Here is a 25,407-nt window from a genome sequence, read left to right as displayed (position 1 = left end):
ACACTGCACAGGCCTCCCTTGGCAATATGCTGTTCTACCCATATACAGGCCTGTCAGGGGTGAGAGGTCATTCCTTCTCGGGTCAGGCAGAAACAGGGAGGGGTGAGCAGAATATTACTGATTCCATTTACCTTTTCCACATCTCCAAGGCCTTCAGTGTCAAGCAGAACTAAGGTATGGTCAGGTTTTCTGGGGTGAGGGACACACCACATCCAGATGCCCTTTGTTTGGGACTGCACAGTGGAACCCAGGGGGAAGCCTGCAAGGGAAGGAGGAGACATGAGCACCCAGTGGAGGCAGGAAGCCCAGAGGCTGCAACAGACAAACTCAGGGGTCCTGAAGGGAGCAGATGGGCAACTCCTCAGTGGAAAAAGAAGAAGAAGGATCAGAGTTAGCATTTATATGGCACATTTTCTCCATTATCTCTCATTCTTTCTTCACAGTAATCCTGGGAACTAGGTGTTTGTTTTGTCTCCATTTCACAGAGGAGGAAACTGAGACTAAGGGAGGTAAATTACTGGCCCAGGGTCACAGAGCCAGTAAGAAGCTGAGGCAACTTTCACACCCAGGTCTGCCTGGTTCCCAATCCCACCTTATCCAATATAGGGACAGAGGAACTCATGCATTCAGTTCACCCAGAGGACTGTGAGGTTAATGGGGTGAGATTGATGGTAAAGGACATAAAGAAGATCAATGGGGGTTTCAGGTGTACCAGGAGATATCACCTTTTTCCTTTTTTCAATATTAATATCATTTCATTTTTTCCAGTTACATGTAAAGATTCTTTTCAACATTTGCTTTTGTAAAACTTTGAATTCCACATTTTTCTCTCTCTCTCCCTTCCCTCCCCCTGCCCAAGATAGGAAGAAACCTGATACAGCTTATATATGTGAAATTACATTAAACATATTTCTGCATTAGTCAGGTTGTGAAAGTAGAATAAGAACAAAAGGGAAAAACCTCAAAAAACAAACAAAAAGTAGAAATAGTATGCTTCAATCTGTATTCTGATTTCACAGTTCTTTTTTTATGGATATGGGCAGCATTTTCTATCACGAGTCCTCTGGAATTGTCTTGGATCATTGTATTGCTGAGAAGGATAATAATATCAGCCACACCCAAGACTTCAAAAAGTTTAGACCAACCCCAGAGACCTGAGCATAAAGAGCAGCCCAGAGGAGAGCATCATGGGAGTATTAGTAGAGAGCAAGGAAGCAATGGTTCCTACTGGAGCCCTGGACACATGACAGTTGTGGGACCCTGGGCAAGTCATTGAACCTCTGTGTGCCCCTCCCCCATGCAGTCCCCAGGAAACTTTCTGAGACCTGAAGTAACAGGGAAATAGCTGATCTACAAGGAAAGTGAAACTCTCTGCTCTGCAGGAACCACAGTCCAGTTACACACACACACACACACACACACACACACACACATGATACAGAAAGGGAATGATTTCCTAGAATCAAGCCACCATCAGTTTCATGCTGACTCAGTGAGTTGTTACCTAAAAACTGTCCTTATATGATCTTGTGCAATCTTTCTCTAATGGAGGGGTGGAACAAAAAGGAAAGAAGCTATTTATTAAATGCCTTCTATGTGCCAGGCACTGTGCTGAGCAATTTGCAAACACCATCTCATCGGATTTTGACAACAACTCTGCAACAACGATGCTTTTGTTCTATCCATTTTACAGTTGAGGAAACTGGGGCAAACCAAGATCAAGTGACTTGCCCAGACTCATGCTGTGAGTCCCTGTCCAAGTCCAGAATTCAACTTAGGGTTTGAGTCTAGGTCCAACTTTCTATTTTGTAGGCTTGTCCAGAATGCCCACAAACCACAAGTCTACAGAAGGTTCCTACCTCTCCTTAACTCCCTTATGACCCCAAATGCTGTCCCCTTGAGGAAATTTTTCTTTCTTATTACTGCTTTCTGACATTTAATTCTTGGTAGGTATTACTTTGTGGGTATTTACTTTATTAGTATTGTTTGTAGTGTCTTAAAATACTGTTCTTCTTTGAGACTATACCTCCTGTAGTCACTGGCTGGCCAAGTTTAGCCCGACTTTGCCATTAGCAAAGCAGGGGTGAACCTCCCTGAGCCTCGTACAATTATTTGTTAGATTTGAGTGAGAGGACTAGAGGTACCCAGCTCTTGTAGGTTTGCACCCTTACATGGGAATGATGGTGTGGGGATGCCTACTGACTGTGTGGAGGCAGTAATGAAAGGTAGCATGAGACATTTTAGAGGGATCTGAGGTACTGGAAGAGATTTCTGGAAAGAAAATGATGCAGCTGTGCTCTATGGGAGCTTTCTGGCAGAAGGGAACTCTGCCAGACTACCAGAGAGAAATCCAAGAAGGGGAAAAGCAGGCTGGTGTGACTGACCACACCCTGCTATAATTTCCTGGGACTGTGCACTTTTATTTGGGGGATCAGTCTTAGCGGTTTGTAGAGGGTTTTTCTAAGAGGAGTCTGGCAATGACTATCTTCTTGTTACCTAGGTTGGTGAAATGATAAGTAGAGGCCATTCTTGCACTGAAATTGTTCAGTGCTAAATGAACCCAGACTTAGGGGGTTGTGAATGCTCTTAGTTCTTGGTGGGGCTCCCTTGAGATGGAGGCCCGTTTGCCCATCCTGTAACCTGAGTGCTTTCTCTCTTCATGGGGAGCCATGGTAGAAGTGGAGTCTCACCAGAGAAGGATATTAATTTGGTGACAAATGAAGATATATTACAGTATATCATAAACCACAGGTTTCCACATATATCAATGATTTAATTAGTTTTAAACCTGCATCATAAAAGAATTAATACTGGGTAGAAGGTTACATTTTCATAGCTGTTGACACATGTAAAGTTTTTTTTTATCAACCACATCTTTAAAATTATGAGGCAAATTACAAAAATGAAAAGTAATTCAACCAAAGTCAATGAGAATAATTCATGAGATTTTGCGGAATTCAAAACCAGCCTGATTATACCCAGAGTTGTGGTCCTGGATCATGGGTGACCTGTATATGTCTTTTTTCCCACCCTGCATGGCAATGAGGGTTAAGTGACTTGCCCAGGGTCACACAGCTAGTAGGTGTCAAGTTTCTGAGGCCAGACTTGAACTTAGGTCCTCATGAATCCAGGGCTGGTGCTTTATCCACTGTGCCACCTAGCTGCCCCCTGTATATGTCTTAATTCATATGTCAGATCCTGAAACTCAAAGACTTGTTTCAAGATGAAATGAGGGAACCAATCATCCTACCTACCATCACTACCAACTGCTACATTTAAGCAAGTAAGCTCGGGAGATCTTTGAACAGCAACATGCCCCAGACCATTGGTCTTCTGCCTGTCCCACAAATCCAGGAATACAATTCTCACCCTGTAGAGAAGAAGACCTCTTATCCTTACCACTATGAACAAATTGGCTGACCAACTGGCCTTCATAGGACTAGAAATCCAGCGTCATTGAATCTGTTAGGCATCCTCAGCAGAAAGCAGCGGAAGGCAGAAGGATCAAATCCCTACCTCCATCTTGTTCATCCCCTCCCCTCACACCTTGTACAGATAGCTAAAATCCTTTCTCCCCAAACCCCTAGGATGAGGAGCACCCTTAACCTCTAACCCCTGATTATCAGCCTTGATGCCAGCCCACTTCAGCCATTATCCTGGGGAGTAGCCCCTTTGAGTTAGGGGCAAACCATCCCTACAACCACCACCAGCACCAGCTGCTGACCTACAGCTACTTATTGACATCACCCATTAGCTGCAGGTAAGTTTCAGAGGCTTGAGAACAATAGCATCCCCTTCAACTTCAGATCAACAGTCCTGAATCCAGTCCAGCCCAAGCAGCCACGATCCAGGCGTCCCCAACACTTAGATCTGGTTACTGACTTGGTAGGTGCTGTGGCCTCCTTCTCTTCAGCAGTCACAGCAGCAAGTTAAGACCCTAAAACAATCCTTGGCACTGACCAAGGGTTCTGCTAGGGTGGTTTTATCCAACAGAAGGGGCAATAGAGGAGATGTATCACTATCTAATTTTCTTCTGAGACTTTAGGACCATTGGGATTTTCCATGACTTCAAGCTCTCTCTCTCTCTCTCTCTCTCTCTCTCTCTCTCTCTCTCTCTCTCTCTCTCTCTCTCTCTGTATCTGTTCATTATAATAGGAGCTTCTTGAGAGTAGGGGCTCTCTGGATTTTACATTGTATCACCAGTGTTTAGCACAGTAGTTGGCATGTAGTGCTTAATAAATTCATCTATTTATTAAGGGGAAAAAGGGGAGGTGGGAAGTTCTAAAGGTTAACTTGTTGATATTGTTCAGGGCTCACCTTGAATATATTAACAAACTAAGTTAATTTCAAATGCATTTCAGAACAGGAGCCACAATGTGGTACAGTGCAGAAAGCTGTGACTTGAGAGTAACTGGACATGGGCTCAGATATTGCTTCTGTTGTTTACTACCTACCTGTGTGACACTGGGCAAATCACCATGCCTCTCTGGGCCTCAGTTTCCTCAGTTCTAAAATGAAGGGGTTTGAATCAGAGGTTCCCTGTGGTCCCTCCCAGCTCTCAGTTGATGGACCTTTGAGAACAATCACTATGAGGAAAATGCTTCTGCCTTGTGATTTGGCTGCTTTGGTTAATCACAGGAGTAACTGACAACCCCATTCTCAGACCACCATAATGTGGAATAGGGGTGATCGTCCTGAGCAGAGTCAGGCTAGCAGAGATAAGATAGACAGTCACCAGGCCACAAGCGGCCAGGGGACAGCAACCAGGGACACTTTTCACTTTTTAAAGAAATGCAGATATCTTTAATGCTAGAACATTCGGCTCTCCATGTCCTGGAGATATTTATTCTGAGGTAATTTGTTTTGTTTTTGTTTTGGATGGGGTCTGGGCATGAGGGTTAAGTGACTTGCCCAGGGTCACACAGCTAGTAAGTGTCAAGTGTCTGGGGCTGGATTTGAACTCAGGTCCTCCTGACTCCAGGGCCGGTGCTCTATCCACTGCGCCCCCTAGCTGGTTCTATTCTGAGGTAATATAATTCACCGTATTACAGGTGGACGCTCCATCTCCTGGCCCCATTTCTCCTGCCTGGAATGCTCCCCCTCCTCATCACTGACTCTCCCCCCCCCAGTTTTCCTCCAATTCCCAGATAAATGTAAGTGGGAGACTTTTCCTGATCCCTCAATGCCTGTGCATTTCCTCTTATGATCATCTCCACTTTACCTTGTCTACATCTCAGTCGTACACGATATTTACATTGTCTCCCCCATTAGACTGTGAGCAGTTTGAGAGCAGGGATTGAACTTTCCTTTCTTTGTATCCTCAGCACTGAGCATAGTTTCTAGCACATAGTAGGCACTTAATAAATGCTTATTGACTGACTGGAAGGCAACAGTCAACGAGGGACCGATTTTTAAACTTTCACTGGGTCTCACACATGCCTTGTAGCAATTCTAACCCTGTGGCATAATATGCTCCAAAAATAGACTCCCAGAGGCCTGAGACTCCACTTACCTTTGTTCTTTCCCGCCAGCCTGTTCATCAGGTAGGATTTTCCAGTACGGTACAGGCCAACAATGGCTACCACCACCACTGGCTCGGTAATGGAAGTAAGAATCCTCAGGGCTTCCTGGTTTACTGTCAGCTCTCCATTCCTGTTTTCTACCAGACATACAGGGGCCTGCATGGGCACCATGGTCACCTGTAAATGCAGAGGAGCCCTTAGACAGAAACCAAGATACAGAATTCATGGCATCCTCAGCTGAGCCTGTGAGGTGAGGGAGGTATTAGTAACAGCAGAAGAGAGGAGGCTCTGCCCTTGTGGAATTCTATTTTCAGGAACACAGAACTGATGATGGCAGAAAAGGGATGATGATGGTGGAGGAGGAGGAAATGAGGCTGCTTTGGTTAATCACAGGAGTAACTGAGTTAGGGGCAAACCATCCCTACAACCACCACCAGCACCAGCTCCTGACCTACAGCTACTTATTGACATCACCCATTAGCTGCAGGTAAGTTTCAGAGGCTTGAGAACAATAGCATCCCCTTCAACTTCAGATCAACAGTCCTGAATCCAGTCCACCCCAAGCAGCCATGATCCAGGTGTCCCCAACACTTAGATCTGGTTACTGACTTGGTAGGTGCTGTGGCCTCCTTCTCTTCAGTAGTCACAGCAGCAAGTTAAGACCCCAAAACAATCCTTGGCACTGACCAAGGGTTCTGCAAGGCTGGTTTTATCCAACAGAAGAGGCAATAGAGGAGATGTATCACTATCTGATTTTCTGCTGAGACTTTAGGACCATTGGGATTTTCTATGACTTCAATCTGAAACCTCTCTCTCTCTCTCTCTCTCTGTATCTGTTCATTATAATAGGAGCTTCTTGAGAGTAGGGGCTCTCTAGATTTTACATTGTTCCGAAGCACTCTATGAATATTATCTTATCCTCCTAACAAACCGAGGGGACTAAGTACAATTATTATCCCATTCTTACAGGTGAAGAAACTGAGACAAGCAGTTTCTGGGCTTAAACACAGGTCTTCCTGATGCCTGGCCAGCACGCTATCCATTGCACCACTCAACTGCCCTGACCAGCTCTTCCTTCTTGATCCCTAGAACTGTCACTTAGGGAAAATATTCCCAGTCTTTGAAAGTCCCACCCTGGAAGTTTCTACCTGGTGAAAGAAACACATCCCTTGTCATCATGTTGGTCCAGGCCCACAGTGGCCGTGGAAATGGGTCAGTGTGAGGGAAGAATTGTATGGAACAGCGACTGGGGCAAATACTTTGAGATAGTTTTTTTCTTAGTGCCTGGTGCTAGTCCCTTCTTAGTGTGGCCTGAGCAACTTTGGATTGATTTGTGTCCATCCCTCCCTTTCCATACCCCACCTTGAGCTTTCTGATCCCTGCCCCAGTTTCTGTTTCCTGACTCCTGCTTCGTCCTCTGCATTTGTGGACACACAGGAGTTCTGTGGTTTGACTGTGGCATGGCACTGCCGTTAATCATTGCCATCATGGCAGAGAGGATAGAGAGATAATTTGGGAGCCAGGAAGGCATAGATTAAATGCAGTCTCTGATATAACCTGGCTGTGTGACCCTATGTAAGTCGCATCACCTGGTAATGGTCCATGGAGCTCTCTAAGACTATAAATTGCAGAACAGTTGTAGGCCTACATTGGTAGAGGGAGTTTCATCCCTTGGAGATTATTATACCAAAGAAATCTTAGGTCCAGACCAAAAAACCTTTGGGAGGTCACCTCCTTTCTAGGTAGGGAACAAGGACCCCAAATTCTGACCTCATGTCAGGAACCCAGAACCACCACTCAGTGGTTACTCAGACAATGACTGAGACTCTGGCTGTCCTCTCTCCCTCCAGGTGAGGGCTCTGAGTGAGGAGTGCAGCCAGACCCCAGGCCCCAGTTGAACTTAACCCTTACATGAGCTGGAGAGCTGTAAAGAACTTTAGAGCCCTTTCTGGGAGCCAGGAGAGGAGACCAGGAGTAGGTGCAATCAGGCATCCTCTTTCCTGACTCCCCAGCTCACCAGGGATTCATCCTGCCTGGTTTGTAGATTTGTTCCTGGATTTGTGGTCCAGTGTAGACATCCTGTGGCTCTTTACTCCTGGGAACATCCCAGAGTGTGGACTAAGGCAGCCTTCACTGTGTCAAGCCTGGAGGGCAGGCTGCCCTCAGTCTCAACCCTGACCTCATCAGCTGTAGTCATCAGTGGACAGTGTGGAGCAGTGCAGGGAGATGTTTCCCATTGCTCTTGAATGTGAAATACCCAGCATCTGGATGTTCTAGGTCAGGAAAGGACAAGAAAAAGTGACAAGCTAAGCCACGCCCTAGTATGGGACTTGTTGAGTCCATCTGGCCAGTTGGATAAGGGGATGAACCTGGACTGCAGAGGAGCTGGGCTCATATCCTGTCATCTACCCATCCCAGCTGGGCGACCAGGGACCTCAGGCTCCTAATCTATGCAGTGGGCACAAGAGCAAAGTACCCACTTCTCTGAGTTGTTGTGTGGCTTAAGTGAGGTAATTTCTCTAAAACAGTCGGTGAACCTCGATGGGTAATTCACAGGCTAACTAGTGTTATTCATCTCCCTGCTTTCAATATTCATTCTTGTTCCTGCTTAGCTTTGACTGCTCCTAAAGAATCAGCCCAATTTCTACTCTGCCTCATCTATCACCGTCTTGTCATCGTGGTGGTGAGCACTGGCTGAGAACAGAGGATCTATCCACTGCAGAAGGAAATGGCAAACCACTCCAGAATCTCTGCCAAGAAAATCCCAGGCACAGCTGGCCTACGGGGTCATGAAGAGTCGGACGTGAAAGAATGACTCAAGAATGCTTGCTCAGCTAGCAATTTCCCCATGTAGAATCCAGCCTTTGGTTAGGAGCCAAGTCTTGGAAATCCTCCCAGCATTCTCCTAGCAGCCTGCTCAGCCCTGGTGAGCCCACAGTGTCCAAGGGTCCCAGAGGGAAGGCCATGACTGCTGCCCAGGCCCCATGTACCACCCAGGAAGGAGCCGGGCCATCCTCAGAGTGGTCTGTACGGCACTGGGGGCAAAGAGGATGTGCTAGCACTCCCTCTGCACCTGTCCCCAGGCTGACAACTGCAGCCCACCTAGAGTATTCTGGGAACTCACACTGCCCTGCTCCTGAGCAGTACAGCTCCTGGCTAATGTAGACTCAGGGGCCTTTGCAAACTTTCTAGATCCTCTCTTCTTCCAATAAGTTCCTCTGCCTAAGGTTGCCTAAGTGACCAAGTACCAGGCCCTACATGCTTGAAATCCAGTTCTAGTGTGGCTTCCATTCCACTCGGTTAAGTATTGTTGATTCTTCATCTATAAGAGACCTGAAGAAATCCTATTCCCTGCCCATACACACATAACATTTCATCTTCAATTTTTCTGATGAGAAAACTGTGGCTCCCAGAGGTTAAAGGATTTGTTCAGGCTCAGACAACCAGAAGAGATAGAGCTTGCATTAGAATCTAGGTCTCCCATATCATAGCTGTGTGTTTTTCCTTCTAAGCTTGTCTTCCCCTGTCCTTTGAGCAATGGCACTGGTTGAATAGGACAGGCCTATTCAACCACTTTCAATCCCCACTTTCTTAAGGGAGATGAAATGCAGTGTCCAGAACACAAAACCAGGGGCCAGTGTTAGACTTCTGAATAAGTAGGTAAGGACAGAGGAAGCCTTTGGATAAATCAATGCCAAGTAAACGTGTCTTGTTCAAGCTGATCCCTTTCCCCCTCTCACTGGGTTTTAATTCTGAGACAAACTTTCAAGCTTTAGGGAAAAGATGGAAGGAAGTTAATAGAAAACTTGAAAATAACCCATACCTGTTTCACTGAGACTTCAAGCCAAACTATCCCCGAATTCTCTCACAAGTTTTCTCTTTCTCTCAGCTCTTTCCTTATTTGCTCTTCTTTCTCCTCTCTTTGTTGCTTCTCAAAATGCTCCTACTATTTATAATAGGAAGAAAAGCACGGGAGGGCCAAAGGAAATTGAAACCAAAAGTAACTCTTTCTGCTCCTAACTCCCTAAGCCTAAAATAGGAGAGTAAAGAGGATGTATCAGTGTAGTGGTTGAGCAATGCAGCAAGTGTCTATTCACCATTTGTGAGAACTTTTCTAATGCCAACCTCAAAATTAGCCAACACATTATTTGTACTTACCAGGATAAACAGAGAGCCCAGGGCCTCACAGTGCAAATTCTTTAGGTACATGACTTAGGTCCTTGAGTGCTGCCATTCAAGAAGTGTTAACATATCAAAACCTCTTCTCTGCAAGCATTTATTTTAATGCCATGTACACCAGACCAAAGTCAGCTATGTGGCACAGTAGATAGAGTGCTGGCTTGGAATCAGGAAGATGCAACTTCGTGAATTCAAATCTGGCCATAGACACTCCCTATATGACCCAGGTTAAGTCTCTTAATTCTGTTTGCTTTAATTTCCTCATCTGTAAAATGAGCTGGAGAAGGAATGTCACAGCACTCAAGATATCTTGGTCAAGAAAACCCCAAGTAGAGTCATGAAGAGTTGGACACGACTGAACAACAACAATACTAGTCTAAGTCAATGGATAGAGATGTCTCATCTGAGAGAAACATGGAGACCTGATATTGAAGTGGGAAATGTCAGGGCTGGTCAGTGCCTTGAGTGATTGGTCATTTCAGGAATCTCTTCAAGGTTGCTCAGGAGAGCCTACTATATATAAAGGAGCATTACCCTCTTCTTGATGTCAATCTTTCCTTTTTATCTCTGCATCTTTATTTGCAGAGTCTGGACACTCAGGATTGAAGACATCTCTGAGATCTGACTAGCTGCATGTCCATTTACATTGCACAGAGCTTGAGTGGTTGTTTCAGCCAGGGCATAAATAGACTGGCTTGGTCCATTGTGTATCAGAATTGTCCTTTGTACTATCAGACATTTATTTGGAATTTATTAGTCACTTACTATGTGCCAGGTCCCCATAAAGCAGCTTAGGGAGTCTTCTGTGCAGATTTGGACACTCGGGGAAAGGGAAGTACACCAAAACTGGAAGAGATCCAGTTTATATCAACAACTTATACTTTATTCTACAATAAACTAAGAATGGATATGAGTAAGAAAAAAAATGGAAGTCAGCTATAGTGAGGACCTTTCATAGCCATATCTATGGAAAAATTTTTAGCCAAAGAAGGGATATAATGTTTATAAAGGGTGAAATAAATAATTTGGTTGTCTGAAATTGCAAAATTTTTGCACATAAAAAATCAATACAACTAATATAATAAGTGAACAATCCATTGGGGGAGAAATCCTTGTTTCAGATATCTCTGATAAATGCTTTATATTCAAGATATACAAAGAATTAACACAAATGTTTAAAGCTAAGGACTTTTCCTTAATGAATACTTATCCATAGACAAAATTTATGAATAAACACTTCTCTTTGAAAATAATTAACTGAGGCAGGCTAAGTGTCTGAAGCTGAATTTGAACATTGCCTCATTGTGCCACTTGGTGGGTCCAGTGGAACATTTCACCTAGATAAAAGGTCTTAGCCCCACCAGACTTCCTCTAGATTTCCAGGTATTCATCAACCAGTCAACAGAGATTATAGCTAAATTACAGGGAAGGGCAGGAAGGGAAGGCTCCAGAGAATGGAAAGAGAACTAGACTATAATCATTCTCCATTTGCAGAATATTGTATATATTAAGAACAATATTAGAATGATGATCAACTGTGAAAGATTTAGCTACGATGATCAAGACAATGAACCAAGACAATTCAAAAGGACCAGTGATAAAGATTGCTATCCACCTCCAGAGAGAGAACTGATGAACTGACTGAAAATGGAAGCATACTTTATTCATTTTATTTATCTTGCTTTTTTGCAACATGGCTAATATATAAATATGTTTTACATAATTCACATGCATAATTGATATCATATTGTTTGCCTTCTTAATGGGTAGGGGAGGAGCTAGAGGGAGAGAGAATTTAGAATCTAAAATATAAGAAATTAATGTTAAAAAAATGATTATAGTAACTATATGGCAAGAGAGCTGTGAGGATCAAATGAAATCAAGGCATTTAGCAAGCCTTAAAGTACTCTATAAATGTAGATTATAACTGTCATTATTATTCCATGCTGTAAGGGACATAATGGAATCTAAATACTGGGTTTCAATATCAGCTCATTCCTTACTACCTGTGTGATTGTGGACCTCAGTTTCCTTATCTGTCAAATGGGGGGGGGGTGTAGGATTTCCTAAGTTTCCAGTTCTCTTCCAACTCTAAATCTATGATTCTATGATCAAGTTCATTGCCTTTGTGACCTTGGGTAACTCACTGTTCTTCTTTGGACATCAGTTTCCTTGTATATAAAAATGAGAATTTAGAATTAAATGATCTCTAAGGTGCCTTTCAGATAAACAACTGAAGAATATTGGAAATGACTTTATTGCACTTCCTGGTATCCAGACATTGAAATTTGTCTGAAATGGATCAGAGGAGGAGTATTAGCTGTCAAGATTGCATGTCGTTTGGTCATTGATGGCCTTCAGAGGGATTGGCTCTTTCCCAAATTGGAACCACATTTAAATGAATATACCTGGTCCAAGGCCTGAGACCAATTCATATTTTTCTTGGAAGCTTTGGATGTAGGGGCCCTGAGGTTGCTATCCTCTTCTGAGTGTGCACTTTGATTTTCCTTGTTGCTAAAGAAATTTTCTATAGCTCTGGACTTTCTTTGCTTGCTCATCTTGCTGTCTTTTATTTGACTTTAAACTCCCTCTTGCAGTGGGATCCTACTTCTAAGCTACACTGTCCCAAGATTCAGAGGGTCCCAGGTGTTTTGGTTTGAGGGAGGGCAGGTTTTTCTCTCTCCTGGCCTGTTCTCTGGTCCAAAGATAACCTCAAGCTAACTTGCTAATTAGTCAGCGAAGAGAGTGGTATGGTGTTTCTTAGCTTCATCTGCTGTATGGGGTGAGAGAGGAGCTCAGCTATCAGAAAGAAGTATGAAAAAATGCAAACCATCAACAGAGAAAGAAGTGATGGTATCTGAATACAGATTGAAGTATAATTTTATTTGTTAGTTCCTCTTTTTAAAGTTATTTTGTCTGTTTTCTTTCACAACCTGACTAATGTGAATATGTTTTGCATGACTGCACAAAAAATGTATTTTAGGGTCCTACAGGATGAAGAGGGTTAAACAACTTAAAAAATGCTTTTGAAATTATTAGTAAATAGCCATCTCTCACACCGATTATAATATCTGAAACATAACAAGTACTTAATAAATTCTTATTGATGTTTGAAAAAAGAGAAAGGATAAGCAGATGGATTTCAGAAAAACTTGGAAAGACTTACATGAATTGATGCTGAGTGAAATGAGCAGAACTAAGAGAACATTGTACACAGTATCAACAACATTTTGTGATCATCAATTTTGATAGACTTAGCTCTTCTTAGCAATACAATGATCCAAGACAATGCCAAAAGACTTATGGTGGAAAATGTACTCCACATTCAGAAAAAGAGCTATGGAGTCCTAGCTGTGTGACCCTGGGCAAGTCACTTAACCCCAATTGCCTCACCAAAAAAACAAAACAAAAAACCAAGAGCTATGGAGTCAGAATGCAAACTGAAGCATACTATTTTCACTTCTGTTGTTGCTTCTTTGTTATTGTTCTTGTTTATTTTTTCTTGCATTTTTTCCTTTTTTTCTGATTAATGTGGAAATAGGTTATACATTACTATCATGTTAAACATATGTCAAATTTCTTGCTGGCGTCAGGAAGGGGGAGGGAGGAGGGGAGGGTGGGAGAAAAAATTGTAACTCAAAAATATCCTAGACCTGAGAAAAGGACCTCCTCCTGGAGAGGCACTTCTATGCAGACACCCGTCCCCAGCAGATACCTGGCTCTTTGTCCTGCCTCTCCCTCCAGGACCCAGACTGTGGCTTCTGTTCCAGCACCATCTCTGCCTCTGACCTCCCCCAGTTCACCCTGAGATCCCTTCAGATATGCTGCCCCTGGTCCTTTTTTTTTGGGGGGGGGTGAGTCAATTGGGGTTAAGTGACTTGCCCAGGGTCACACAGCTAGTAAGTGTTAAGTGTCTGAGGCCGGATTTGAAACTCAGGTCCTCCTGACTCCAGGGCCAGTGCTTTATCCACTGCGTCACCTAGCTGCCCCCTAAACAGATTGAGAATTTGTTGTTGTTGCTGTTTTGGGTTTTTTTGGGTGGGGCAATGAAGGCTAAGTGACTTGACCAGGGTCACACAGCTAGTAAGTGTCAAGTGTCTGAGGCTGGATTTGAACTCAGGTCCTCCTGAATCCAGGGCCGGTGCTTTATCCACTGCGCCACCTAGCTGCCCCTGCCCCTGCCCTGGTCTTAACAGAACTTCTTCCACAGGTCTCTGCCAACATCCCCAAGACGAATGAGGAAAAGATCATTGGTGGGCAAACCTGTATTCCCCACTCCCAGCCCTGGCAGGCCGCACTGTTTTTGGTCAGAATTTCCACTGTGGGGGTGTCTTGCTGTCTGATCAGTGGGTCCTCGAAGCAGCTCATTGCAACCACTGGAATCTTAGAGCAGTTTTGGGGAAGCACTATATCTGTCAGGAGGAGCACTTCCAGCCATTGATCAGGGTGCAGCACCAGTTTCCCTACCCCAAGTACAGCTTCAGAAATCTGAACCACGACCTCATGCTACTCTATCTTGAGGAGCCAATGAATGTGACCCCTCAAGTACAGCCCATTCCTCTGGCAGAAGAGTATGTCAGTCCTGGGACAACCTGCCAAGTGTCCGGCTGGGATACCATCTCCAGTCCTATTGTCAAATATCCCAGCATCCTCCAGTGTGTGGACATCAGTATCATGTCTGTGGAAAAATGCAAAAAAGCTTACCACTGATATGAAATCACCCCAGGCATGGTCTGAACCGGGACTGAGAAAGGTGGAAAGGACGCCTGTCAGGGTGACTCTGGAGGCCCCTTGGTGAGCAATGAGGCTCTGCAAGGCATTGTGCCTTGGGGCACGGAACACTGTGCGCTGGCCAGATATCCCGGTGTCTACACCAACCTCTGTAGCTATCAGACCTGGATTCTAATGAAATGCAAAAGGAGCAGCAGAAGAAGCAGTGACAAGCTACACCCCCCCCAGCACCCCCAAGGTGATTGGCTAGTCCAACCTGTCCCCAGGCCATCTCAGGGGACTGAAACTGAAGCCCCACAATCTACAAAGGAACCCAGGCCCATGATGCTTCAGATCTACCCAGCTGATCATTGACTTCCCCCTCCCACAAGGATGGGACTCAGGATATCCTAATTTCCCAGCTATGGGCCTTTGGAGGACCAAGGCTTCCTTGCCTCATCTCTAGTCTGGATTTGAGATCAAAAGGAGTTAGAAGTAATAGCAGGTCTGGAAAGGACCTTTTGAAAGACTACGGACACTGATTTTTACAAATGGGGAAACTGAGGGTTGAAGTGACTTCCTAATGTCACATAGCTAAGATGTCAAGGAGCCAGATTTAAGAGGCAGGTATCCAGAGTAATCGATCTGGTCCCACTTAGTCACCCCCTTCCACGACCACCAACAGTCTGAGATGAATAAAAACTGTGGGGCTTCCTTTGGGGAAAAATATCCTTATATGTAATTGAGAAAAATTAAAAATAAAAAAGAGAATGAAGGACAAAAAAACCCCTTCACCTTTTGTTCTTCCAGATGGATTTTGTTCTTATTTTTTCTAGCACTATAAAATAGTTTTTGATACTATGATTGGTATGATATTGAATAAATAGATTAATTTAGGTAAGTTTTTTATTATATTGGCTCAATCTATCTGTGAACAATTAATATTGTCACAGTTGTTTAGATTTGACTTTATTTGTGTGAAAAGTGTTTTTAATTCTGTTCATTGAGTTCCTAGGGTTGTCTTGACAGGTAGAATCCCAAGTATTTTATATTGCTGATAGCTATTTTAAATGGAATTCCTCTTTCTATTTCTTGCTCGGCTTTGTTGCTCATATATGGAAATGCTGATCATTTATGTAGTTTTATTTTATATGCTTTACTTTTGCTAAAGTTGTTCATTATGTCAACTAGGTTTTTTTTTTAGGTGATTCCCTATGACTCTCTAAGTATACCATCATTTCATCTGCAGAAAGTGATAGTTTTGTTTCCTCATTGCCTAGTCTAATTCCTTCAATTTATTTTTCTTTCCTTATTTCTATAGCTAGAATTTCCAGTACAATATTGATTAATAGTACTGATAATGGCCGTCCTTGCTTTATCCTTGTTTGTATTACGAAGGCAAATTTCCATTATCCCCATCTAGATCTACATGCATCCGTAGAATCCCAAGGGAAAATTGTGAAGTCTTAAAACCAAAGGCCTATTGTCCTCCCTAAGAGGACTATGACTACGACAAGTAAATTCTAGCATATAGTAGTTGCTTAATTAATTTTTATTGAGTTGACTTGGTGGGGCAACTAAGTTCCATAGTGGAAAGAGCACCAGCCCTGGAGCCAGGAGGACTTGAGTTCAAATCTCACCTTAGACACCTGACACTTAATAACTGTGTGATCCTGGGCAAATCACTTAACCCTGATTCCCTTTCATAAAAATCCCACCTGGTCAATCAGTTTCACCAAGGAAGCAGGACCCTCAAGGGAGAGAGACGGGAGGTAGCCTGTGTCAGGCAAGTCAAACTCTCACCACCACCTTGATCACCAACTCTCCGTAGACTTGGAGAGAGACAGCCTGGGGCTTGGAACCCAAGATTGTTCTACCTCTTGGAATAAGAATGCCATCTAGACAATACAACCACTTTCCATCCTGGACCTCAAAGCCATTATTTGGGAAAAGACCATATTGAGGAGAGAAATCATGTCAAAGGGATTTCCTTCTTTGCCACAACCAACACCAACTTCCACCCATAGAGAGACAGGCCCAAGAAGCCTGGAAAGGACAGATCATCAATTCTCCTGGCAGCCAAACCCTAGCTCCCATCAGCCTGGGTAGAAACTTCAATAGAGGTGCCTCCCTATAAATGCCTCGGTAGGTAACAAAGCTACAGCTACTGAAGATTAAAGAAAGAATGTTTTCCTACCAAAATGCTTGGCATTCTTAAATGTCTCAATAAGTAGAGAGATTTGATCAGTGGAAATGTCAGTGAAGAAGAGGCATTACCAAAGTCTTTGCCTCTGCACCCTAAAGAAAGATCCTGGCACCTCTCTATGTGACTTGGAGATGAAATCTCTTCTGTGTTGTCTCACCCCTTAGAATAGGACCTCCTAAAGAGCAGGAACTGTCACCTTCTTTTTCTTCTTGTTCTTGTTCTTGTTCTTCCTCTTTTTCTTCCTCTTTGTCTCCTTCCCCCCTCCTTCTTCCCCCTCCTCTCCTTATCCTCCTCTTCCTTATCCTCCTCTTCCTCTCCCTCCTCCTCCTCCTCTTCCTCCCCTTCCTCTTCCTCCTCCTCCTCCTTCTTCTTCCAGCATTCAGTATAATAGTTTCCCTGGCTTTTATATATACCTTGCCATGAGCTCACATCTGCTCATTGCTTTGCATTTGTGTATAAGCTTTGCAAAGCATTTTCTCCAGATAATCTAATTTGAGCCTGACAACATCCCTAGGATGCAGGTATTATTATTATCTGCATTTTACAAATAAGGAAGCTGAGGGTTCAAATGACTTTGACAGGGCCACATATCACATGACCGAGGCCAAATTCCAACTCATATTGATGCCTTTGGCAGTTGTGTCCCCTGAGCCCCTCAGGGAGGAGGTTCTTGGCCAATGCTTGCTCCCTGGTAGATTGATATTTTTTATTGCCTGTTGAATTTGTATTCTGGAGGAGCAGGTTCAGAAGTGGGTTTTCAGAGGCTTTTTAAAGAAATGGGAACCTCCTGCAGGTCATGAGCTTCCCAGACAACCAGTCTGCCCCGAGGTCCAGCACCAGGTGCATCTTGGGGATTTGGGTCAGCTTCCTCTTTGGGCCCATCTATTTCTGCAGCTGGAAGTTTGGGGAAGTCCTTGAGACATTGGGGCAGTAGGACCCTGAGATGGCTCCTTTATGTGTACATGGGGCCTTCTTCCTCACAGTGATGGCAGCAGGTCAGAGTTCCTGCCTCAGCCCAGGACCACCCAGCTTGATCTCCCCACAGCTATGTGGCACAGGACTTCCTTAGCAATAAGCTGCGTCACCCATACACAGGCCAGCCAGGGGTGAGAGGTCATTCTTCCTCACGTCAGGCAGATACAGGGAGGGGAGGGGTGAGCAGAATGTCACTGATTCCATTTACCTTTTCCACATCTCCAAGGCCCTCAGTGTCAAGGAGAACTAAGGTATGGTCAGGTTTGCTGAGGTGAGGGACACACCACTTCCAGATGCCCTTTGTGTGGGACTGCACAGTGGAGCCCAGGGAGAAGCCTGCAAGGGAAGGAGGAGACATGAGCACCCAGTGGAGGCAGGAAGCCCAGAGGCTGCAACAGACAAACTCAGGGGTCCTGAAGAGAGAAGATGGGCAGTTCCTCAGTGGGGAAAGATCAAGTATCAGAGTTAGAATTTATGTGGCCCATTTTGTGTGTGCTCTCCCCTCTGTCTTCACAGTAATCCAGGGAACTAGGTGTTCCTTTGTCTCCATTTCACAGAGGAGGAAACTGAGACAGAGGGAGGTAAATTACTGGCCCAGGGTCACAGAGCCAGTAAACAGCTGAGGCAGCTTTCACACTCAGGTCTGCCTGGGTCCCAGTCCCACATTATCCAATATAGGGACAGAGGAATTCATGCATTCAGTTCACCCACAGCCCTGTGAGGTTAATGGGGTAAGATTTATGGTAAAGGAGGTAAACAAGATCAAAAGGAGTTTCAGGTGTGCCTGGAGATATCATGGGAGTGTTAGTAGAGAGCAAAGAAGCAATGGTTCCTACTGGAGCCCTGGACACATGACAGCTGTGGGACCCTGGGCAAGTCATTGAACCTCTGTGTGCCTCTCCCCCATGCATTACCCAGGAAACTTTCTAAGACCTGAAGTAACAAGGAAATAGCTGATCTATAAGGAAAGTGAAACTCTCTGCTCTGCAGGAACCACAGTCCAGTTACACACACACACACACACACACACACACACACACACACACACACACCCAACATAGAAAAGAGATGATTTCCTAGAATGAAGCCAGCTTCAGTTTCATTCTGACTCAGGGAATTTTTACCTAAAAACTATCCTTACATGAACTTGCACAATCTTTCTAATGGAGCAATAGAACAAAAGTAAACAGGGATTTATTAAATCCCTACTGTGTGCCAAGCACTGTGCTGAGCTATTCACAAATATCATCTCATTTGATTGTGACAAGTCTGAAACACAGATGCTTTTGTTCCATCAATTTTACAGTTGAGGAAACTGAGGCAAACCAAGATCAAGTGACTTGTCCAGACTCACACTGTTAGTCTGTGTGTAAGTCCAGAATTCAGCTTAGGTTTTGAATCTAGGACCAGTGTTCTATCCACTTTGTGGGCTTGTCCAGAATGCCCATAAACCGCAAGTCTACAGAAAGGTGGTACTTTCCCTTGACTCCCTTATAGCCCCAAATTCTTTCTCCTTGATTAAAAATTTCCTTCTTTTTACCGTTTTCTGTCATTTACTTTTTGGTAGGTATTGCTTTGTTACTATTTACTTTACTAGTATTGTTTGTAGTGTCTTAAAATGTTGTTGTCTGAGACTATACTTCCCATAGTCATTGGATGGCCAAGTTTAACCTGACTTTGACATTAGCAAAGCAGGGGTGAACCTTGATGAACCTTGTACAATTATTTGTTAGATTTGAGTGAGAGCACTAAGGGTTGTAGGTTCGCATCCTTACATGGGAATGCTGGTGTGGGGATGCCAACTGACTTGTAGAGGCCCCACTGAAAGGTCTTTATACACAGCATGAGACATTTTAGAGGGATCTGAGGTACTGGGAGAGATTTCTGGAAAGAAAACGATGCAGCTGTGCTCTATGGGAGCTTCCTGGCAGAAGGGAACTCTGCCAGGCTACCAGAGAAAAATCCAAGAAGGGGAAAATAGGATGGTGTGACTGATCACACCCAGCTGTAATTTCCTGGGACTGTGCATTTTTATTTGGTGGTAGAGGCTTGTAGAGGGTTTGTCCAGGAGGAGCCTGGCAATGACTTTCTTCTTGTTACCTAGGTTGGTGAAGTGATAAGTAGAGGCCATTCTTGCACTGAAATTGTTCAGTGCTAAATGAACCTAGACTTTGGGGGTTGTGAAGGCCCTTAGTTCTTGGTGGGGCTCTCTTGAGGTGGAGGCCTGCTTGACCATCCTTTAACCCGAGTGCTTTCTCTCTTCATGGGGAGCCATGGTAGAAACGTAGTCACACTAGAGAGGGATACCAATTTGGTCACAAATGGAGATATATTACAGGATTACCTACACCACAAGTTTCCAAGTAGATCAGTGATTTAAACACTTTTAAAACCTGCATCATAAAAGAATTCTTTTCATAGCTGTTGACATAAGAAAAGTTCTATGTCTTATGGAAAATTATGAGGCAAAATATGAAAACAAGTAAACATGAAAAAGTGATTTGACCAAAATCAATGAGAACGATTTCATGAGATTTTGCAGAATTTCAAACCAGTCTGTTTAGAACCAGATTTGTGATCCTGGATCAAGGGTTACCTGTATATGTCTTAATTCCTAGGTCAGATCCTGGAACTCAGGCACTTTCTCTTGTTTCAAGCTGAAACGAGGCGGGGCTATTGTCCTAGCTACCACCACCACAATTGCTGACCAGCTCCCACATTTGAACCAAGTAAGTCCAGGAGGCCTGTGAACAGCAGCATGCCCCAGATCATTGGCCCTCCTGTCAGTTTGGTCCACAAATTCAGGAATGCAATTCTCATCCTGTAGAGAAGAGACGCTCTATCCTTACTGCTATGAAGAAAACTGCTTTCCAACTGACCTTCACAGGAATAGAAGTAAAGATATATGAGGAGAATCAAATCCCTACCCTGATCTTGATCACCCCCTCTCCTCAGACCTTGTAGAGATAGCTCAAATCCCTTCTCCCAAAACCCCTAGGAAGAGGAGAACCTTTAACCTCTACCCTCAGTCATCATCCTTGCTTCCAGCCTGGCCACTGCAGCCATTATCCTGGGCAGTAGCCCCTTTGAGATAGGGGCAAACCATCCCTACAACTACCACCACCAGCTGCTGCCTAGCAGCCACCCACTGGCATCACCCATTAGTAGCAGGTAAGTCTCAGAGCCCTGAAAACAACAGCATCCTCTTCTCCTTCAGGTCACCAGTCCTCAATCCAGTCCACCCCAGGCAGCCATGACTCAGGCATCCCCAACACTTAGATCTGGCTGCTGATTCTGCAGGAGCTGTGACTTCCATATGTTCTGTAACCACGGGAGCAAGTGAAGATCCCCAAACAATCCTTGACACTGACTGAGGGTTCTGCAAGGGTGGTTTTAACCACCAGAAGGGACAATAGAGGAGATGTGTCACTATCTGATTTTCTTCTCAGTCCTTAGGACCATTGCATTGGGCCTTTCCATGCACTAGAACTCTCTCTCTCTCTCTCTCTCTCTCTCTCTCTCTCTCTCTCTCTCTCTCTCTCTCTCTCTCTCTCTCTCAGATCTCCTCATTATAGTAGGAGCTTCTTGAGAGTAGGGGCTCTCTGGATTTTACATTGTATCATCAGTGCTTAGCACAGTAGTTGGCATGCAGTGCTTAATAAAATCATTTATTTGTTAAGGGGAAGAAAGGGGAGGTGGGAAGTTCTTTTTAATTTTTTTTGCAGGGCAACAAGGGTTAAGTGACTTGCCCAGGGTCACACAGTCAAATGTTTGAGGTGCAATTTGAACTCAGGTCCTCCTGAATCCAGGGCCAGTGCTTTATCCACTGTACCACATAGCTGCCCACAAAAGTTCTAAAGGTAAACTTGTTGATATTGTTCAGGGATTACCTTGAATATAACAGCAAACTGAGTCAATTCCAAATGCATCTCAGAACATGAGCCACCATGTAGTACAGTGTAGAAAGCTGTGACTTGAGAGTAACAGGACATGGGTTCCAATCTTGCCTGTGTTGTTTACTACCTTGTGACACTGGGCAAATCACTACCCTTCTCTGGGCCTCAGTTTCCTCAGTTGTAAAATGAAGGGGGTTGAATCAGAGGTCCCCTGTGGTCCCCCCACCCCAGCTTTCAGTTAATGACCCTACAACAACAATCCCTACAATGAAAATACTTCACCCTTGTGATTTGGCTGCTCTGGTTAATCACAGCTTCTTCTTGAGAAGAAGCAGTCTAGCAGAAGCTAAGGTAGACAGTCACCAGGTGACAAGCAGCTAGGGGACAGCAACCAGAGACACTTTTCACTTTTTAAAGAAATGCAGACAATCTTGAATGCTGGAGCATTCGGCTCTCCGTGTCCAGAAGATATTTATTCTGAGATAATTTAATTCACCGTATTACAGGTGGACGCTCCATCTCCTGACCCCATCTCTCCCATCTGCAATGCTCCCCCTCCTTATCTCTGACTTTTCCCCCAGTTTTCCTCCAATTCCCAGATAAATGTAAGTGGGAGACTTTTCCTGATCCCTCAATGCCTGTGCATTTCCTCTCATGATCATCTCCACTTTACCTTGTCTACATCTCAGTCGTACACACCCCATTAGACTGTGAGCAGTTTGAGAGCAGGGATTGAACTTTCCTTCCTTTCTGTCCTCAGCGCTGAGCATAGTTTCCAGCACATAGTAGGCACTTAATAAATGCTTATTGACTGACTGGAAGGCAACAGTCAACCAGGGACTGATTTTTAAACTTTCACTGGGTCTCAGACATGCCTTGTAGCAATTCTAACCCTGTGGCATAATATGCTCCAAAAATAGACTCCCAGAGGCCTGAGGCTCCACTTACCTGTGTTCTTTCCCACCAGCCTGTTCATCAGGTAGGATTTTCCAGTACGGTACAGGCCAACAATGGCTGCCACCACCACTGGCTCGGTAATGGAAGTAAGAATCCTCAGGGCTTCCTGGTTTACTGTCAGCTCTCCATTCCTGTTTCCTACCAGACATATAGGGGCCTGCATGGGCACCATGGTCACCTGTAAATGCAGAGGAGCCCTTAGACAGAAACCAAGATACAGAATTCATGGCATCCTCAGCTGAGCCTATGAGGTGAGGGAGGTATTAGTAACAGCAGAAGAGAGGAGGCTCTGCCCTTGTGAAATTCTATTTTCAGGAACACAGAACTGATGATGGCAGAAAAGGGATGATGATGGTGGTGGTGGTAGAAATGATTCTTTGTATGTAGTACCTTAAGAGTTCCAAAGCACTCTATGAATATTATCTTATCCTCCTGACAAGCCTGGGGGACTAAGTACAATTATTATCCCCATTCTTACAGATGAGAAAACTGAGACAGTTTCCAGGCATAAACATATTTCTCCCTGACTCTTGGTCCAGCACTCTGTCCAAAGCACCACCCGGCTGCCTTAACCAGCTCTTCATTTTTCTAATCTAGGGAAGTCCCACCTTGGGAGTTCCTACCTGGTGTAAAAATAATATCCCTTAGCATTATGTGCTCCTGGTCCAGTGTCCAGGGAAATGAGTCAGTGTGAAGGAAGGATCATATGGGACAGCATCTGGGGCAAATAATTTGAGATAAATAGTTTTTCCAAGTGCCTGGTCCTAGTCCCTTCCTAGTGTGGCTTAAGCAACTTGTGTCCATCCCTCCCTTGTCTTGTTCCAGCTGCCCCCTTGCTCCTTCTCACTGGGTTTTAATCCTGAGAAGACCTTAAAAGCTCAAGGGAAAAGATGGCAGGAAGGTAAGAGAAAACTTGGAAATAACCCATACCTGTTTCACGTGACTCTAAGCCAAACTATCCTGAATATTCTCACAATTTTCTCTTTCTCTCAGTTCTTCTCTTATTTATGCTTCTTTCTCCTCTTTTTGTTGCTTCTCAAAATTCTTTTACTATTTTATAGCAGGAAGGAAAGGGTGGGAGGGACCAGGGAAATTGCAACCAAAAGCACGTCTTTGTTTCAAACTTCCTAGGCCTAGAATGGGAGAATAAACAGGAAGAGGCAAGGTGAGGGAGAGAAGGAGAGATAAAATTCAAACTCAAAAGTATAAATAAAAATTTTTATTACTTAAAAAAAGAACGAGAGAGTAAAGAGGATGTATCAGTGTAGTGAATGAGAAATGTTGCAAGTGTCTGAGAGCTTCAATAAAAGCATATTTTAATGCCAACCTCAAAAACGTATCTTTCGTACTTACCAGGGTAAACAGAGAGCCCAGGGCAGCACAGTGCAAATTCTTCAGGTAGATGACCTAGATCCCTGAGTGCTGGCATTCAAGAAGTGTTAACATATCAAAACCTCTTATCTTCTCGAATTTACTTTAACGCCATGTATACCAGACCAAGGACAGCTATGTGGCACAGTAGATAGAGTACTGTCTTGGAGTCAGGAAGACTCATCTTTGTGAGTTCAAATCTGGCCATAGACACTTACTTACCTGTGTGACCCAGGGCAAGTCTCTTAACCCTGTTTGCCTCCATTACCTGATCTGTAAAATGAGCTGGAGAAGGAATGTCACAGCACTCAAGATATCTTGGTTAAGAAAACTCCAAGTGGAGTCATGAAGAGTTGGACGTGACTGGAACAACAATAACCCCCTTCTGGGAAAGATATTGCAGGGAAGCTCCACCATGAGGGAGAAAGCATATGATTTAGAAACCATATGACTTTAGCATCTGGAAGTTGGCCAGTGTCCAGAAGTTACATTTATAGAACCACCTGAGGGACCTGTCAATCAGAGCTACCAACCAATTAGCTTGGAGCTTCGTGTGTGTGTGTGTGTGTGTGTGTGTGTGTGTGTGTGTGTGTGTGTGTGTGTGTGTGTGGATGACCCTGTTCCTCTTTCATAAGAGGCTTCTGGGAGAAGCCGCCCGGAAGAGAGGCCTTTTGGTGGGAGACTTCAGCAGGGGAACAAGAGACAGGCAGGATAGGGAGAGCAAACAAATTTCATTCTCGATCCATGTGTTTCTCTTTACTTATCCCTAATATACTTTAATAGATACTTAATGCCCAAAGCTTGGTGCTATACTTTTTCTAATTTAAGGTGACCACTCATTAGATTTTAGACATCATAGCTAGAATTTTAGCCCCCCTTACAGATGGTGACCACAAGGAGAATGCTGAACCCTGTGATCTTCTGATCTTCCAGTTGGGTAAGAAAATTTTCCCTTATTTCCACATGTGCCTGTCTCTTTAAATTGGGTTTCTCTTACGGACTAAGCACCTAGGCTAAGTACCTGCTTTACCTCTTAAGTACCCTTTTTCTAATTTCAGCCTCCGATTTCCAAGCATCTCTCCCTTTTACATTTCATAATGGATCAGGGTCTCTGGGATCAAAAAAGGCTCTGGAATTTTAGCATTCTAAGTCTCTTTTCATGGCTACTCTCCCAGACCAAGATAGACCTCATTTTTAAGCTTGGTCCTTATGAATTCGAATGTTCTATTCCTATTTTAATTTTAATTCTTACTTTTCTTTGTGTTATAGTGAGGAAAATTTTGAATTACAAAACAGAGACTGACAATGCATACTATATCATACAGGGCTCCCCCCTTGAGAAAATAATCGAAGCATGGGACTCTCATAAGCTGCCGATTCAGCCAGGCATGACAAAAGCAAGGCTTATCAAACTGTGTTTTATGTGGCATAAAAAATATTCTAGCTTACTGGAAAACAAATGGTTAGAGAATGGATCTTTTGACTACTTAACACTGAAAAATTTGCAAATGATGCCACACTTTGAATCCCCCAAAGATTTAATTTATTGGAACCTATGGAATAAAGCCCGCAAGGAGTTTATACAGGATAA

General features: G+C 44.0%; 1 protein-coding gene across 3 annotated transcripts in view; it reads right to left on the bottom strand.

Annotated features, from left to right (window-relative positions):
• Positions 1–23,463, bottom strand: part of LOC122753277 (guanylate-binding protein 4-like) — a 38,913-nt gene extending 15,450 nt beyond the window's left edge. The window contains exons 1-5 of one of the 3 annotated variants that reach the window (XM_044000611.1): positions 23,376–23,463; positions 22,437–22,623; positions 17,801–17,928; positions 5,513–5,699; positions 132–259 (exon numbers count right to left, since the gene is read on the bottom strand). In XM_044000611.1, coding sequence (XP_043856546.1) covers positions 132–259; positions 5,513–5,699; positions 17,801–17,928; positions 22,437–22,617 — 624 coding nt within the window. In that variant the 5' untranslated portion in view covers positions 22,618–22,623; positions 23,376–23,463. Of the gene's footprint in view, positions 1–131; positions 260–5,512; positions 5,700–9,345; positions 9,482–17,800; positions 17,929–20,188; positions 20,292–22,436; positions 22,624–23,375 lie in introns of those variants that run through there. The other 2 variants (XM_044000614.1, XM_044000612.1) reach the window with 2 other exon arrangements.
• Between the last annotated feature and the right edge of the window lie 1,944 nt (positions 23,464–25,407).

Source organism: Dromiciops gliroides, chromosome 4 (assembly GCF_019393635.1).
Source record: "Dromiciops gliroides isolate mDroGli1 chromosome 4, mDroGli1.pri, whole genome shotgun sequence".
NCBI classification, from domain to species: domain Eukaryota; kingdom Metazoa; phylum Chordata; class Mammalia; order Microbiotheria; family Microbiotheriidae; genus Dromiciops; species Dromiciops gliroides.
This window is presented reverse-complemented; position numbering and strand designations above follow the sequence as displayed.